Source organism: Mesoplodon bidens, assembly GCF_964165515.1.
Source record: "Mesoplodon bidens genome assembly, chromosome: 11".
NCBI lineage: Eukaryota > Metazoa > Chordata > Mammalia > Artiodactyla > Ziphiidae > Mesoplodon > Mesoplodon bidens.
Window position 1 is genome coordinate 93,972,756 of NC_138167.1, and position 17,443 is coordinate 93,990,198.

The window sequence follows — 17,443 nt, forward strand, 5'->3', positions numbered from 1 at the left end:
AGCACAGCCCTCAAGCAATGCGGCATGTTTATAGCCTTGGAATAAGTAAATGTACATATAATTTCACTTATTTCCATGATAAAATGGAAGCTAAAGGTGGAGTTAGGGTTTTGAATTCTAATCTCTTTTCCAAATTAATTTTTTAGACATCAGCAAGTCAAAATCTCTCTCCATCTCATTTTTAAAACAATCATTTCTATTTATTCAAATTAACTGTATCTTACGAAGCGCCCTTAAATAAAATAAATTACTTTAAAAACACAACAGGAACTTTTAATGTAGAATCTTGAAAACAAATCATTTCAGTGTTCCCGCCTTCTTCAAATTTCTCCTGAATAGACAGGCTTACTCAATTCTTTCCTACTTACCTGTAAAGAAAAAAGCTCACGGTTGAACCCAAAATTGTAATTCCCAAAAGTTTCTAAAAGACTGAAACAAACATCTATAACTTTTATCCTAAGAAACCTTGAGTACCAGAGAAACTGACAAATGTAACTGAAAAACTAAACTGTCAGAGTGGAGGAAAAGAGATCAATAGAAATTTGATAGTGCCGCATCTTGTTGGAATTAACTGCCTTGAAAATACAACCAAAATAATCTCTGAGGCAAAAGTCTTCAATCCCTATGGCCAGTCAAGGCAAATCTAGTTAACTCAAAGAGTTCAGCCACTGCAGACCTCCAAGCAAAACAACTGACCTGAACAATTAGGAAGGAGCCATTTGGGAAAGGTATTCTAAAGCTTCCACAGATATGAATAAAGTGCCAATGAGCACCAGATCAAGAAAAAGTCCAGTTCAAACCACCAACCATGGATCCTCAGCTGAGATGCTCTGCAAAAGAAGCCAAAAGAACCCCAATAAAAGTTTAAAAATATGAGTATCAATCAAAATAAACATGAGTCAATGCAAGTGAAATTCTGCTAAAGGACAAGCTATCAGCATTTTTTTTTTTTTGCCGTACGCGGGCCTCTCACTGTTGTGACCTCTCCCGTTGCAGAGCACAGGCTCCGGACGCGCAGGCCCAACGGCCATGGCTCACGGGCCCAGCCGCTCCGCGGCACGTGGGATCCTCCCAGACCGGGGCACGAACCCGCGTCCCCTGCATCGGCAGGCGGACTCCCAACCACTGTGCCACCACGGAAGCCCGCTATCAGCACTTTTTATGTCTATCATCAGATTCCCAGATTCAAACACTATATAGTACCTGGTAAAGTACAGGTAGGAAAGGACAGACAGGGACGCTTACTGACAATGGGGAACAGCTGCTGTTTGTATCATGTACCATATATAAGGAAAGCCCATGTCTAGTGGTGTTCATAATTAGTGAATTAATGAACGTAGTCCTTTATTCCTCAAAAACACATACAGGGCTTCCCTGGTGGCGCAGTGGTTAAGAGTCTGCCTGCCAGTTCAGGGGACACAGGTTCGAGCCCTGGTCTGGGAAGATCCCACATGCCACGGAAAAACTAAGCCCGTGCACCACAACTGCTGAGCCTGCGCTCTAGAGCCCACGAGCCACAACTACTGAGCCTATGTGCCGCAACTACTGAAGCCTGCGCACCTAGAGCCCATGCTCTGCAACGAGAGAAGCCACTGCAGTGAGAAGCCCACGCATTGCAACAGAGTAGCCCCCGCTCACCACAACTAGAGAAAGCCCGCGCGCAGCAACGAAGACCCAACGCAGCCAATAAATAAATAAATAAATAAAATTAAAAGAAAAAAAACACATACAAATCAAATCTTCAAAGAAACCATCTAGCGTTGTGCATAATTACACCTGTAATGATTCAAAATATTATGCCTTTTTCATCCCATGAGAAATAGGATGTAGTTCCTGGTGATAGGCCTCTCCACTTTTTTCAGCTGGGCTCTTAATGAGGACAGCTATTCATAGAGGGAAAGTCCTTATGTTCAGCAACCCACTTGTCCTTTCCATCAAGGCTGTCACACTTGTCACTTTTGTGAAGCCATTTAAAGGAAGGACCCAAAGCTCATGTAAGACTTAGCTTCCAAGAGAGGACCAAAAAATTTAAGAGATGAATGTTACTGTGTTGAAAGCATGTTGGGTGAGAATAATGAAGTTATAAGAAAGTAGGTTTGTCAGCCATAGATTTATCGGAGCGCCTTAAGGGTAAACTTTGTCCTTTCTTAATATTATGAAGGTGACTGTTTTAGAGAAAACATACCCTTCGCCTATGATAAACAGCTGCACCATCAAGGGCATTTTTTTTTTTTTTTTTTTTTTTTTGCGGTACACGGGCCTCTCACTGCTGTGGCCTCTCCCGTTGCGGAGCACAGGCTCCGGACGCACAGGCTCAGCGGCCATGGCTCACGGGCCCAGCCGCTCCGCGGCATGTGGGATCTTCCCGGACCGGGGCACGAACCCGTGTCCCCTGCATCGGCAGGCAGACTCTCAACCACTGCGCCATCAGGGAAGCCCATGGGCATTTTAAACAAGTGCTTTGAGCGCGCTGAACAGCAACAAAGAGATTAGGAAGACAAACTGCTCTTAACTCATGTTGGAATCCAAAAGGTTGTAGCTATTTCAGAATTATACCAGCAGGGAATTCAGTATTACTATAGCGACACGTTAGCTCTGAAAAACTAAGTGCAGATGATGAGATGATGTAAACTAATAATGTGCAATAAATGCAGCCCCTCCCCCAAATATAGTGTATTTATAAATGAGAAAAACTAAGAGACAGATGGCTGGCAAGCAATTTCCCCTATGGCATTTGCACATGTCCATTCAGTGCTTGTATCTGGGTCATTTGCTAGGATAAACCCCATGTGACAAGCTCGATGGAGGTAAGGAAAAGTGGTCCATACCTGCTTCACCGAATTTTAATTTTAATTTACTGTTAAGAGATGTACTTATTCAAACAGCAAAATGAACCTTTTCCACATAGATTTGATTAAACAATCAAAACTTAGCTAGAAAATAAAATGTCACATAAAATATTTCATAAACTATGAACTGTACCCACTGGCCTTTTTTTTAGTACATTATCAACTGGGAAGGAAATGAGAGTAAAATAACACTCTTGTACACATTACCTTCTTCCAATAAAGACCTGAAGAGACAACCTTGGATGCAAAGCAAACTTCTCCCTTATTTACTTTGATTTTATAGTAATTCTTTCTAAACATGCTTTTACTAAATACCAGACATGCCTTCAGTGGTTGAACATACTAGAATTTTAAGATAACAAACCCAGATTGGTCCAAGGCAAGTTTATTAGAGAGAACTTTTCAGAGAGATGTTAGAGGGACTCATCATTTCACAAGCTATTCTTATACCAGGTCAAAAACCAAACTGATAAAAAACACTAAAAGACCAAGGAGAAAGTATAGTTGAATATCTTCAGGGAAAAAAAAAAAAAAAAAAAGGTTTTTCTAAAAAGCTTGTCAATATACCTTAAATTTTCTATTCCTTCATTTTAAATACTGTTAACCAAATTCTTTATAACATTAAGGGAAAAAAAACCTTAACAAGTGTTTCTATAAAACTGAGATTTACATTTACACCTAAATGAATAACTAAACTAGGGATGTGCTACTGAAAGTTTGGAATAGGTTTGATTTCAAAAGTAGGAATTCCTGCTGTGGAGTTGCTTCTCCAAGTTTCACAAAATTACTGCACACCAATAACTAAGGAACCTAAAGGTAATGTTAACGATCATGGGTGAGTTTAACAGTTGCAGAATGGGCAATAAGGAACAAAAATTTCAAAGCAGCCAAAAAACGCATTTCCCACTTTCAAAAACTCAATTTGCCTTTTTTTTTCTTTTAACTAATGCATGATTTTACACCCATGAGACTAAAAAGATGTATTCGGTGCATTATGTTCTTACTTATCTATCACAAAGGGCATGCCGTCAATTAGATGATATGTGCCAAATGAAATCACACTATGAAACAGCAGTTATCGTTTACTTTTGTTGCTTTGAATTAAACTGACTCTTCTTTTAGGGCTATCTTTATGCAAAACATAGCAGGACTTCTAAAGAGGATGCAGGGAAAGTGATGCAATGGTATCCTCGACAAATATGTAAGAGAGCAGAGAATTCAGGGTCAGCAAGTTTTTCCCACTGACCTAACATCAAATTTCTCCAGAAAGGGAGACAGTCCTTCACGAAGTCACATGCAGCATGACTTCAACTTTGGCAAAGACTGCATATTTATAATTCCAATTTTACTCTAACCACAGTTTAAGATTCAGTACAGTCTTTACTAGATTGAAGGCAAGGGGAGAGGGGAGGAAGCTGAAACTGTATATGCTTTTTCATCAGATATGATGAATTCTACTCCTCTACTGTTTGTTTCATCACATCAGAGCCATAGTCTTACATTTAGCACAGAAACACTTGTAAAATATTCAATTTTACCATAGGGAAATTGATTTTGCTAGAAGAAGGTTTCAGATGACCACTTAATCTCAACCAAGCTACATTAGACACTGAATATAATTACATATATAGTTTATAAAGTAAACCTGAGCACTACATTTAAAAGAAATGATAACTTGGAGAAGTACCACAGCAATAATGTTTAAGCTGAAGCAACAGAAAGCCCTCCTACAGTAAATGCCAGATTCTTCAGCTAAAATGCAGAGTCTTGCTTTAGTTAAGCAAGTCGAGCGTAAGAGCTACCTCCCTCCCTTGAGCTGCCCTTTCACTCCCAGCACTGCCCTCTCCTTGCAGAACCAGATTTCACAAAAGTTCCTAGGGTGGGGGGGTGGGGGGGGAGGGGAAGGGGAGTGGGCGGTGTTGCAGCAGAAGCCACAGATGTAGTTTAAACAAAGTTTTACACTTGAGTCTTTGTAGTATGAAATGGAGTGGTGGAAATAAACACATTATCATCATCCTACAGTTTCCACTTGACTCCCCAGCTTTTTTCCCTGCTTCTCACACAAGCGAGTTAGAGCAGTGAGACAGAAACCTTGGCACTGAATCACCTGAACATGCTATGCAGACACCAAATATGTGCCATGCTCCTATTAATACATATTTCATAATTTCTAGGATTCATAAAAACCAAGTGTGGCACTTGTAAGATTTCATACTCGCAAGAGTACGTGATTGCATGTGCAGTTCTGCTACCAAGAAAATTAGAGTAAAATACACTTTTCAGATTGTAACTAAGTATAATGTATATTTACAGGTCTTCAACATCATAATGGTATATATTGTCTATATGTCACACATTGGGCATGCTATCAGTTAGATGATACGGGCAAATCATCACATTAAATTCACCTATGCAGCTAGGTATAACTCAGGAATTTTGACGCTCCATTCAATCTATAGCAGGTAAAGAACTTATAACAATTGCCAACTATCAAAGCACAACTAATTTATCATCACACTCACACCATTCTGCCGAGTTACAACACTAACACTTCTGACAGATGATTAAAGAACACAAAATAAGCATTAAGTCTACAGAGAAATGTACATGCAAATGTAGTTTAGTTCCAGCCTTAATCTTTAGTAGGATAGTTTCTTCTGACATGTACTTTTTAAAGAACTGGACAGCAATAAAGAATAGCCACACCATGCTATTTGCTTGATTTATCACAGTGTTCTACAATAGTTATAGTATTACAGTAAGTTACTTTTTTATATAAGTCCTAAATTATTGGTTTAAGTGCATATACTCTTCAAACTGTCCCCAACAGTGCCAGTAACTGCCCAGACTCCTCCTCCCTGAGCTCGCTTTAGCGAAAAGTCACCCACCTTTGGAAGCAAGAGCTTTTCCTGCCGAGATTCTAGAAATAGCAGGTGCAGAGTAATACAAAATTGGCGGGTACAGAAGCAGCTCACCTCACTCTTACACACAGACCATTTACTTCTCGAAGCACGTAGCAAAACCGCTGAAATGTGTACACTGCCTAAAAGTTGAGGAAAAGTTTATGTGTAACAGTGGCTTCCTATCAACTAGTCTCTGATCGACACTACGTAAAATGCATTAAGAAGCGTTTGCTGGATGTTCTTGTACCTATTATCAGGGGATTTCATAACAGACATGTGGGTGTGAACCAAGATTCGCCGACTGAAGGCATACATCCATGAACATGCTTTTAGCTGGAGAGTGGGCACACAAGAGGATACAGAATATGGCTAAGCACCACCAGGAGAAAATTCTGCCTTCCTCTCCCCTCACTATCAACCACTTTGCTTAAGTTCACTCACTGCCTCGCCCTGACCCTGAGGATCCATTCACTTTCCATAACCCAGAGAGGCTGCTGAAAAGCTGTCAAAGTAAATCTGTGCTCACTTTTTGGATGGTTTAACTTCAATGGAGCATGAAACACCCCAGGACGGTTAATAAGTTTAGCCAGGCGTGCTGTTCTCCCTAATATATTTTAATTATGCGTCTGTTTTAATTGTAATCAGATTAAGTCACCGGAAAGGCACAAATTGGAATTTTCCCTAATGGCTATTAGAGCTTTTCATCAGTTTCTAAACACTAACAACGTTTAAAAAATAGGTAGAGACACGAGCACAACTGTGACATTTCCCAGAAATCGATGCAGTTTCTTTGACAACACGGTTCAGGTCTCATTAGCCACCCAAACTAACCCAAACGCAGAAGACAACTTCAGTCTCTAGGGGCGTCTCCTTCCCCAATTAGCACAAAAGAATCGCTAACGTCTAAAGTAAAACTCCCAGACAGAAACGAAAACCCAGGCTTTTATAAAGTGCTACTCCGTCGATCGGTGAGGGAGGCGGGGGAGCGGAAGAGACGGCAGCAGCAGTATCCTGGCTCAAAGTAAAGTACACCGTACGTCAAAAGGGAAAGTTGAAATACAGTGCCATTTCTCCACTATTTTGGCAACTGTCAAACGTGCGTTTTAACCCCGGGAAATAAAAGTGTCCCGTCAATAAAAGGAAACATTACAGGGAAGATCTATTAGGGGACGGGGAGCAGCTTCCTTCCAGTCCAGACGTAAAATCGCTCAATGTGCTTTTGTTGCACCATGGAATACCTAAGATTATTTATTTAATACGTTCATTAAAGAGTTTCCCAAACTGCTGTGATTTCCGCTAAGAAACTTAAGCGTCTGCCAACAACCTAGAAGCAAGGGAGAGGAACCTGCTGCAAACTAGGAACCCAAACTCCCTCGGCCCGCCCAGTGCGCCCGCGTCCCCGGCGTTTGTTTAGGTGTTGATGTTTACGCGTCTCCTAAACCTTCAGGTGCTGGACCAGCTCCCCCAAGACGCACTTCGAACCTTAAAGCAGGAAGCTTCAGAGCTACCGCGGAGTCCCCAAGCAGCCCGCCACCCCTTCCTCTCACCCCCTTACCTGTCATCGTAGCAGAAATCCGCACTCAGGGTGTTGAGATACAAAGCGAGCCCTAGAGCGCTGCTCACCAACTCTGCAATCATCTCTCCACCGCCTTCCCTCCGGCTCGGCTACCAGCGCGAGGGCAACAGCGGCAACAAAAAACAGAAGCATCAATCCCCACCTTCCGCCGCTTTCTCCTCCCAGCTTCACTTTTCCCTCGCTTCCCCACCCTCCCTTCCTCCCTCGGGTCCTTCCAATCCACCGTTCTCCTCCTCCTCCTCGCGCCCGTCTCCGCAGCTCCTGCGTCCTCCCCGGGTGCGGGCTCACACCGCGCTCCCCATGCCCTGCGCCGACGAGCGGCGAGCGGCGTTCGGGCTCCGCGCCCCCCGGCGGATGCACAGGGCTAGTCCTTCGCGCGGCTCGCGCCCCCACCCTAACCCATGGCAGTGCAGGGCGTCCTAGGTGAGGAGTGGGACTCGGAGGAGGTGGAAGAGTGCGGGGTGGGGACAGAGGGACCGGACCGAGCCGCGCTCTGAGACCAGCTGGAGGAAGAGAGAGAGAGAAGGGCGGGTGGGAGGGACAAGGCGAACCGCCTCCCCTCGCCGCCTCCCGCTCGCACCGCTCCGGTGCCGCTCGGGCAGTCTCCGGCCGCCACAGCGGCTGCAGCTCATTCACTCTTTATTAGCTCCCCTCCCGGCCCCAGCCCCTTCTCCAATGAAGTGAGAAGCGGTGGCTGGAGACTCCAGAAGCTCCCGCGTGGGGTTCTCGGAGCTGTCCCCCGCGCCTGCGTGGCCAACCCTCCACCGGGTTTGCCCAGCCCCTTTCTCCACCCAGATCCGCCCCTAAGGTTCCGCCCACGCTACCCCCTGGGCTGAAGCCTCCTCCCACACTCTCCCCCGGCCGGAGGCTCCTCCTCCCCGCCTCCCGCCCTCCCCTTGTTTCTTTCACCTTCGATTTCACTCTGGGAAGCCCAGGGAACCCAGGGGCGGCGGCTGGAAGACAGCCCAAAGAGGTAGCTGGAGTGCGCCCTGGGCGGGGCAGCTAGAGGAGGAACGAGACCGAGGAGGGCGCAGTCGCTCGCCCCGCTGTTGCCTGGCGGCGCCTAGCACCGACTGGATCTCAACCCCAGCGCTGCGTGTGCCAAGCGCTGCCAGGCGTAGGTCCGGTCAGCTGGAGAGACTTCTGGGGACCGGGAGAGGAAGAACAGGTTTGGCGAGTGCCGCAGACTTGGTTGCCACAAACACACACGCGACCTCACACCCTCACTATGCGTGAACCGAAACGGTGCGGGGGGCGGAGGGGGGGCGTTGGAGAGCTAGAGGGGTGTCTTAGGAGGGAGAGATTTCAGCTCCGAGCCGACCTTTGTCCCGAATGTCAATGGAGAGACGTGTGGGGAGGGAAATATTCCCGCAGTCAGGTTAAAAAGAAAGGACCCCCTCAGAGGAAAGAAAGACTAGCGCACACACATCCATACCCCGCAGCTGCGGGAGCTTTTCGTGGTTTCAAGGGAACTGTCAGGCTGACCCCAAGAACACGGAGAAGAGACGCCTGTACAACCGAGTACAGCGCTACCCTTACACCTAGGAAGGTGGGAAGCTAATGCCCTTTCCTTTCCGCCCGGATGCAGGACTGGATGGAAGGCGTCCAACATGATGAAATATGGTGTAGAAGAATGGTCTGTGTAGAACGAGCTCTGGGTACTAAAGTTGCAAGAGCAAAGAGGACCGTGGGCTGCCTGCCACATCTCCCGGCTTGGCCCCTTTCTGGCTGGACGAGTGGCTCCCGGGACCGCGATGAACACTACTGCAGCGCCCCCTGCTGCATGGCAGCCACAATGCATGGAAAACAGACCTGTAGAGGGCTGACTCCCCCCCTCCCCCCCATACCTCGGCCATAGCTCCAAAGGCAGCACCTAACCAGCAAGCTGTCCAAAACGGCGGCAAGAAATTGAGCCCCCCGGTTGTCTGGCAGTGCCTGAAAAGCAAATACCGTGGTTTGGGTGTCTGCAAAACAAAGCAACATCTTCTCCTGATTTCACAAGGAAACCTATGTATTATTCACAGGTGAAATTATGAATATTTATTATACCTGTTATGCCATGCACGAAGGTCCCATTTTTGTGCCCTGGGAAAAGCATAAGTAAACGCACATAGAGGGAACTGTATCTTTAAAGGCAGGGACTGATCTTTCACCATTTTTTTTTTTTTTTTTTTTGCAGTACGCGGGCCTCTCACTGTTGTGGCCTCTCCCGTTGCGGAGCACAGGCTCCGGACGCGCAGACTCCGGACGCGCAGGCTCAGCGGCCATGGCTCACGGGCCCAGGCGCTCCGCGGCATGTGGAATCTTCCTGGACTGGGGCACAAACCCGTGTCCCCTGCATCGGCAGGCAGACTCTCAACCACTGCGCCACCAGGGAAGCCCTACTTTTTTTTTTTTTTTTTTTAACCCCATAACCTCTGCTTAGTGTCAAAAAGTTTTTAAAATCATATCAATTGGCCCATCAAGGTCCTCTGTGTCCCTCCACTGCACCCATCTGGGTGACCTTTGGCCAGTCACCTAACCTCTTTGTGCCTCAGTTTTCTCACCTATAAAACAGTGATGATAATAATACCTATCTATGGGCACTATTATTATGAAGATGAAAGTAGTTAACATGTGTAAAGCACCTAGAAGAGTCCTAAATGCAATAGCAGTGGTAGCTGTTATTTATTACTACTACTACTACTATTATTATTATTCTCTCCAACATCCTCTTCTCCTTTAGGTTGTCAGCTAACACCTAGATGTTTACCCCCAAAACATACTCCCATTCACATCCACACTGCTCCAGTCCTAATCCAAGCTACCCATGTTCCCTACACGGACAAATGCAGAAGCTTTCTAAGAGCTCTCCTTACTTCTACTGCAATTCTCACCCCTCGCTAGTCATAACTTCAGGTATTAGACGGAGGATTCTTTTGAAACCCTATGATCTCCCTGCTAAAAGAAAATGTTCAATGATTTCCTGTTATGCATAAAATAAAACTCGAATCCTTACCACAGCTAGCCAGCCCTTCGTCTGGCCCAATGGTGCTCGCCCGTCTCACTGTGCTCCTGTGTTCAAGCCACAGAGACGTCCTGCTCCTCCGGAATCTACACTTTTCTTCCCCCCTACGTGGAATGCCTTCTAGCCAGATCTTCTCCAGCTCCTTCTCAGCATTCAGTCTTAGTTCAGTCTTAGTTCAAAGGTCATCACAGGAAGGCTTTTCCAGCCCACACTTTAGGAAGTAGCCTCTCCCCCAGCAATCTCTATCCCATCAGGCTGCATTATTTTCTTCATAGTACACATGAGTATCTGGAATCACCACCAGAATTGTGGCCTCAGGAGGCCAGGGACCTTATCAGTCTTGTTTTCCCTGTAATGCCCAGCACCTATAAACATCTGGACAGGTAGAAGAAAAGAAAGTTCACTGTTAATGAACAAGTAAATGTGCTCAGCAGAAACTAGAACCACTGAAAATCCACGACTTTTCATCAGAGAATAGGGTAAACGGATTAACTGTCAATGTTAAAGATAGTAAAGTATTAACAAAGGAGCGAGGGAGGAAGCAGGTTAAAACTTCTTAAGAACGACATTGACTCTTCAGGAAAGTGGGAGTGGTGGGAAGTCACAGGCGGCTTCCTTTAGTAATTAACAGGAAGGACTCAGGGGCAACAAAGCACGAGAGAGACGTGGGTTCAGTCCGCTGAAAGCTTGTAAGCATTTTCCAGAGCTGTCTTCTTTCTCAAGGAGCTGACGGATTTAAAGAAATATTTTCTACACTCTTCCCTCACCTCCTCCTTTTCTCTCCCCCACCCCAACTCCTCCAAATTAGAAGCACGGGAGACCGAGAAATGCCGCAGAGTGGCACGTCTTGCCATCCCTGATGAATGGAAGGCTGAAAATCCAGCTGTGTTTGAGAAATCCAGTTGCTTTTAACAAATTTTCCTACTATGATTTAACGTGGGTCTCAATATTCTTCCAGGGCATTAAGCCTTGGTCTCTTTCACACGGCTCTCCAAGGGCTGAGAAGCAGCCAATGCCTGCATTTTTGTGACCTTCCTTGAACAGCTTTGAGGGGGGAAATCAGATTAAAGATGTAAAGATGTCATCACTCTCCTTGCAGATCATTTCAAACCTGAGGACATTGCTATTTAATTTATTAAGGTATACTTACCCATTGTGAGATTGCTGCCTGGGTTTTGAAAAAATATATATATATGCATTTTAAAAATTAAAAATATATATATATATATATACACACACATGTATATTCTATTTAAAGCTACTGTTTCTCTCCACAGATGAAGGAAATTAGGCTGACTGAGTTGAGTTTTCTACCTTACGCACCAGACTGTCCAAAAAAGTGCTAAGCCTTTATTTTCCCCAAGTAGGTTCCACACATCTGTTACCTCACCACTTCCTCAATGAATTATTTTTTATAGTTGCCCTGACCTACCCTGCATTTGTTCTGCATTTCCAGCCCTTTGTTGTACAATTCATACCTTTGCAGTGCCAGTTCCTTGGGGTAAAGATTTCCTTATTTGCCTAAGACATTTTTAGTTTATTGTGCAATACTATCTTCCCTTTGGGTGTTGCATAAATATTAACTAAAAATCCACATCTGGTCTTGGTCATCATTTCTATTTGTCCTAATATAATTTCTCTTTGAACAATTCATTTGTAAAGTGTGCCAAGGGTGAAATGTGGCACATAAATTCTCCTGCTGCCTAGAATGCCTTTTAAAGTGCCCACAGATTTGGTTATTTATGAACAGAAGATTTGCACCTCTTCCTTGCTCTCTCAATTCTAAAAATGTACCAGGCCAAAGTAATTACAATCTCCCATATGTTTTGTGAAAAGGTATCCAAGAATCTCCTGCTAAAATCTTAACAGATTGACTAGGAAGCAGAAAAGCTCTAGCCCAGCAGGTGAAACTGCCTGTTTAGGGAGGGCAGAACAGAGCTCTCTGCTGGGGGACTCGTAAGTTCTGGGCTTTACTCAGGAAATAACCCTGCAGGAGAAAAACAGCAGAGCGTGGATGAAATGTGGGTCAGGGAGCTGAAAGAGGCACCAGGGCTGCTTGGTTAACTAATGACAGTAAATGCATCGGCTACACGTTACCTTTGGATGTTTCCCAGCATACCTTAAAATGCTACCCTGTAGACATTACAAATGTAACATCGCTTTATCCCAAAACTTGTGATCCATAAGGAATATAATTAGGACGATGCAACCATGGAAAGAGATCCTGTCGCCTCTGCCACAAACCCAGGGCTGTTAAGAACCAGCTGCTTGGGCTTCCCTGGTGGCGCAGTGGTTGAGAGTCCACCTGCCGATGCAGGGGACACAGGTTCGTGCCCCGGTCCGGGAAGATCCCACATGCCGCGGAGCGGTTGGGCCCGTGAGCCATGGCCGCTGAGCCTGCGTGTCCGGAGCCTGTGCTCCGCAACGGGAGAGGCCACAACAGTGAGAGGCCCAAAGAAAAAAGGAAAGCAAGGACAGCCTCCTTCATAGAATCTCTCTGAATGCATTCACAAGCACTGGTATAAACAGTGATCAAAAATATTCTAACGGCTTGAAAATGGCACAGAATTTGGGTAACAGAGTTTTGATAAGCCTCAGATTCTGTAAAATAAAAGATAAATCAAAGAGAAGGTAGAAGACTAGTTTTGAGGTGGACCTTAGGTAAATTAACCAGTTATTCATGAACATTGCCTTGATGCTTAGCCCAACATGGACTCTTCAGAGCCAGCATCGTCCAGTAGAACTTTCTGGAAAGGCGGTTTTATACCTGTGCTCCCCAGTGTGGTAGCCATCAGCTACATGCAGCTACTGAGCACGTAAAGTACGGCTACTGTGACTGAGGAGCTGAATTTTAAATTTTGTTTAATTTTAATTAATTTAAATGTAAATAGCGACATTGGCTAGTGGCTACTACATTGGACAACACAATGAGTGCACTTAAAAGCCAGTTGCCTATTCCTCCCGGTGGTCAAAGCTTTAGCCTGGAACCTCTTGCTCTGTTCTCTTCCACACTCACATGTGACCTGCTTTTATGAAATAGCTACCAGCTATTTCATAAAATACACTTTTTAGGTATTAGGCATTTTACAGAGCACAATCTATGTTCATGATCTCATTTAATCCTCTCAATAGCCCTGGGAGATAGCTACCTTTACCACCATATTTTACAGATAAGGAAATGGAGGCTCAGAGAGGTTGATAAATTGTCTGTAGTCTTACAGTCTCTAAGTGATGGACCTGACATTTGAATACATATCTTTTAACTCCAAAATCTATGCCTCAACTGTTACTCAGTGTAATCTCCCATTCAAAGGGCCACATCCCCATTAGGATCTATTTCAGGAAAGGGAATTCCTGGCTAGAACCAAGGTGCTTTGATTAAATTCATATTCTTCCTGCTCTACTGTCCCTCAGAAGATTCAGGATAAAATACCGTGGAAGTCTTTCTTTGTCTACCACTTTTGCCTGATTTTTCCCAAATCTGATATGGATACCTGCAAACACTACACTCTAACCTGTGATAGAAACCCTCCCCCATAAAATATACACACACACAATACATTTTTAAGAATAAATGTATTCAAAGCATGCATAGGCTTTTTCCTAACATAATCTATACCATCTATGAGAAAAATAATTGGGATAAGCATAACCCAAACTCCAACACAATAATGAAAGTATTAACGTAAATTAAAATTTGGAAAACCAAGTAAAGCATTTATAAAAGTGACAATATTATTATGTTAAAAATACCACTACAAATTTGCACATCATAAAGCATGTTTAATCCACTTATTATTCCTATTAAATGATTAGAAAGTCTATTTGCAGTTTAGCCTATTCATCTAATAGTAAATGACTGAAAATCAGTGCACTTAAAACTTTTGCAATAGATTTAATTAATTTGCCCATTTGAATGAATAAATATCTTAACATTTATAATACTTTATTTAATAATTACAAGTAAATGATATATTTATGGCCTTACGTATAGCCTTCCACCATCCTGTATTTTTCTTTCCAAATGTTTTTATCTCTTTCATCTTTCTCTTTGTCCTTTTCATTCTATTCTTCCATTTTTGCATATTTTTCTCCAACAAAAGGATTTAAATCTCAGTGCACAAAACAACAGTCACCCTCCCACATGTGAAGATCTTGCCCTGAGATATATAAACTAATAAGAAAACAGGTTGTCTGCAATGGTAGATTCGAAGTTAAGACATTTATTTTCTTGGCAGTCAGTTCCAGAGAGGCAGTCCTTGGATTGAAATGGACAAATGATGACAACACTGAATTAATCAATTCCAAACTGAGCACCAATGGGAACCTGGGTCAGGAGCCTCTCATTCCTCCACACCTCCTACCTGAAATTAATCACGTGCCAGTGCTAGGCTGGAAGGTTATGATCCACTACCTTTGATAATTTCAGCCAAGTGTCTCCCCCGATTTATACAGGCAATTACTGATCTGCTTTCTGTCAGGAGAGATGGATTTTCATTTTCTAGAATTTTACATAAATGGAAATAACACTATATACATTTTCAGGGGTGAGGGTTGCTATCTTCCACTAAGCGTAATTATTTTGAAATTCTTCCATGTTTTGTGCATATTAGTAGTTCATTTCTTTTCATCTCTTTCTCTGAGTAATATTCTATTTGTATAGCTATACCACAATTTGTTTATCCATAGATCTGTTGATGAACATTTGAATTGTTTCCAGCTTTTGGCTACTACAAACAAAGCTGCAATGAACATTTATGAGAAGCCTTCGTTTGGACATAAACTTTCGTATCTCTTGGATAAATACCTAGGAGTGGGATGGCTGAGTCATTTGATTGGTAGTGTTTAATATTTTAAGAAACTGCCAGACTTTTCCCAAGGTAGTTATAACATTTTACATTCCCACAAGCAGCTTAAGAGAGTTCCATTTATTCCACATCCTTGCCAACACTTGATGGGATGAGTCTTTTTAATTTTAGACATCCAACTAAGTGTGTAGTAGTATCTCAGTAAAGTTTTAATTTGTATTTCCCTAATACTAATGGTGTTGAGCATCTTTTAATATGCTTATTTTCAACCCATACATCTTTAGTGATATGTCTGTTCAAGTCATTTCCTCTTCTTCCCCTCCTCCCCCTCCCCCTCCTCCACCCCCTCTTCTTCTTCATTGTTGTTAGCTGCTTGAGCAACACAAATTTATTAGCTCACAGTTTTCTGGTCAGAAGTCCAGCATGACTCAACTGTGTTCTCAGTTCAAGGTCTCATTTGATGGGAATTAAGTGGTTTAGACAGCTGAGCTCTCATCTGGAGGCACTGGAGAAGAACCCACTTCCAAACTCATTCAGTTGTTGGCAGAATTCAGTTGTAGGACTGAGGTCCCCATTTCTTTGCCTCTTAGCTTTTATTTGTATTTATTTATTTATTTTTTGGCCTCACCGCGTGGCATGTGGGATCTTAGTTCCCTGACCAGGGTTTGAACCCATGCCCCCTGCAGTGGAAGCAGGGAGTCCCAACCACTGGACTGCCAGGGAATTCCCCACCTCTTAGCTTTTAGAGACTGTCCCCTTCCTTCTCACGAGGACCTCTTAATTTGCAAAACAGCAGTGGTGCTCGGGGTCCTTTATATCCTTCAAGTCTCTCTGCTTTTTTTTTTTTGCCCATTGAAACAATTACATTGTTTTCTTCTTATTGGATTTTGAGAGTTCTTTATTTAAAATATAAGTTCTGGGGCTTCCCTGGTGGCGCAGTGGTTGAGAGTCCGCCTGCTGATGCAGGGGACACGGGTCCGTGCCCCAGCCCGGGAAGATCCCACATGCTGTGGAGCGGCTGGGCCCGTGAGCCATGGCCGCTGAGCCTGCGCATCCGGAGCCTGTGCTCCGCAATGGGAGAGGCCACAACAGTGAGAGGCCCACGTAACACACACACAAAAAAATTAAAAATAAATAAATAAATAAATAAAATATAAGTTCTTCGTAAGGTAAGTAATTTACAAACATTTTCTCTCAGCCTGTGGCTTGTCTTTTCATTTTCTTAACAGTGTCTTTCTTTTTTTCCTCAGGTTCCTAATAGCAACACAGGAAATGGGTTTTAATTTCTTTGCCGGCAGCTCTGTTTGGGGGCTATTTAATGAGGATCCAGTTGCAGTGCAGCTTTGGCTGTAGCAGTACTGGTATGGATAGGAGCGTACATAACTAACGTGTCACATTTTTTTAAAATTTTTTTTATTTTTTATTTTTTGCTTTATAACAAATTTAATCAGTTATACATATACATATGTTCCCATATCCCCTCCCTTTTGCGTCTCCCTCCCACCCTCCCTATCCCACCCCTCCAGGCGGTCACAAAGCACCGAAGAGCAGAAATTCTTAATTTTGATTAAGTTGAATTTATCTTTTCTTTTCTTTTTTTTTAGATCTTGTTTTCGGTGTTGGATCCAAGAAATGTTTGCCTATTTCAAGGTCACAAAGATTTTCTCCTGTTTTCCTCTAGAAGTATTGTAATTTGTGGTTTTAGAATTAGATCAATGATCCATTTTCACTTAGTTTTTATATATGGGATGAGGTATGGCTCAAAGTTTGTTGGTTTGTTGGTGGTGGTTTTTTGGGTTTCTTTGTTTTGGGGTTTTGTTTTTTGTTTGGTCCTTGGATATCCAATTGTTCCAGCACAGTTTGTTAAAAATTCTGTTTTCCTCACTGAATTGCCTTTGTATCTTTGTTAACTGACATATATGTAGGTCTCTTTCTGAACATATAATCTGTCCATCGATCCTTCTGTCTATTTTTATGCTAATATCAAACAGTCTTGAGTATTGAAGCTTTATAAGTCTTGAAATTGGGTAGTGTAGTTCTTACAACTGTTCTTTTTCAAAGTTGTTCCTTACCTCTATTTAATTATGAAATTTTTAATTGTATTTCCTTTCGTTATTATGAGCCCTTATAATTTTGCTCGTGTTTTCTTTTGCTTCTTCTTGATTTATTTATTAATTATATTTATATGTTAGTATGTGTTTATATATATGTGGGCATTTAGGTATGTAAATGTAATTGTATCTGTTTCCTGAGTAATTTTCTTTGAATAAGAAGTAGAGTGAATATTTATGGTCTATGAT

At 43.2% G+C, this 17,443-nt stretch overlaps 1 protein-coding gene across 6 annotated transcripts in view; it reads right to left on the minus strand.

Moving 5' to 3' along the window:
• Positions 1–8,010, minus strand: part of TMTC2 (transmembrane O-mannosyltransferase targeting cadherins 2) — a 663,780-nt gene extending 655,770 nt beyond the window's left edge. For 5 of the 6 annotated variants that reach the window (XR_014017153.1, XR_014017154.1, XM_081250397.1 and 2 more), the window contains exon 1: positions 7,308–8,010. Coding sequence is in view for 4 of the 6 variants with exons in the window: in XM_081250397.1 (XP_081106523.1) it covers positions 7,308–7,390 (83 nt within the window). In the remaining 2 variants the exon portion in view is untranslated. The remainder of the gene's footprint in view (positions 1–7,307) is intronic. The other variant, XM_081250396.1, reaches the window with a different exon arrangement.
• Positions 8,011–17,443: the final 9,433 nt, after the last annotated feature.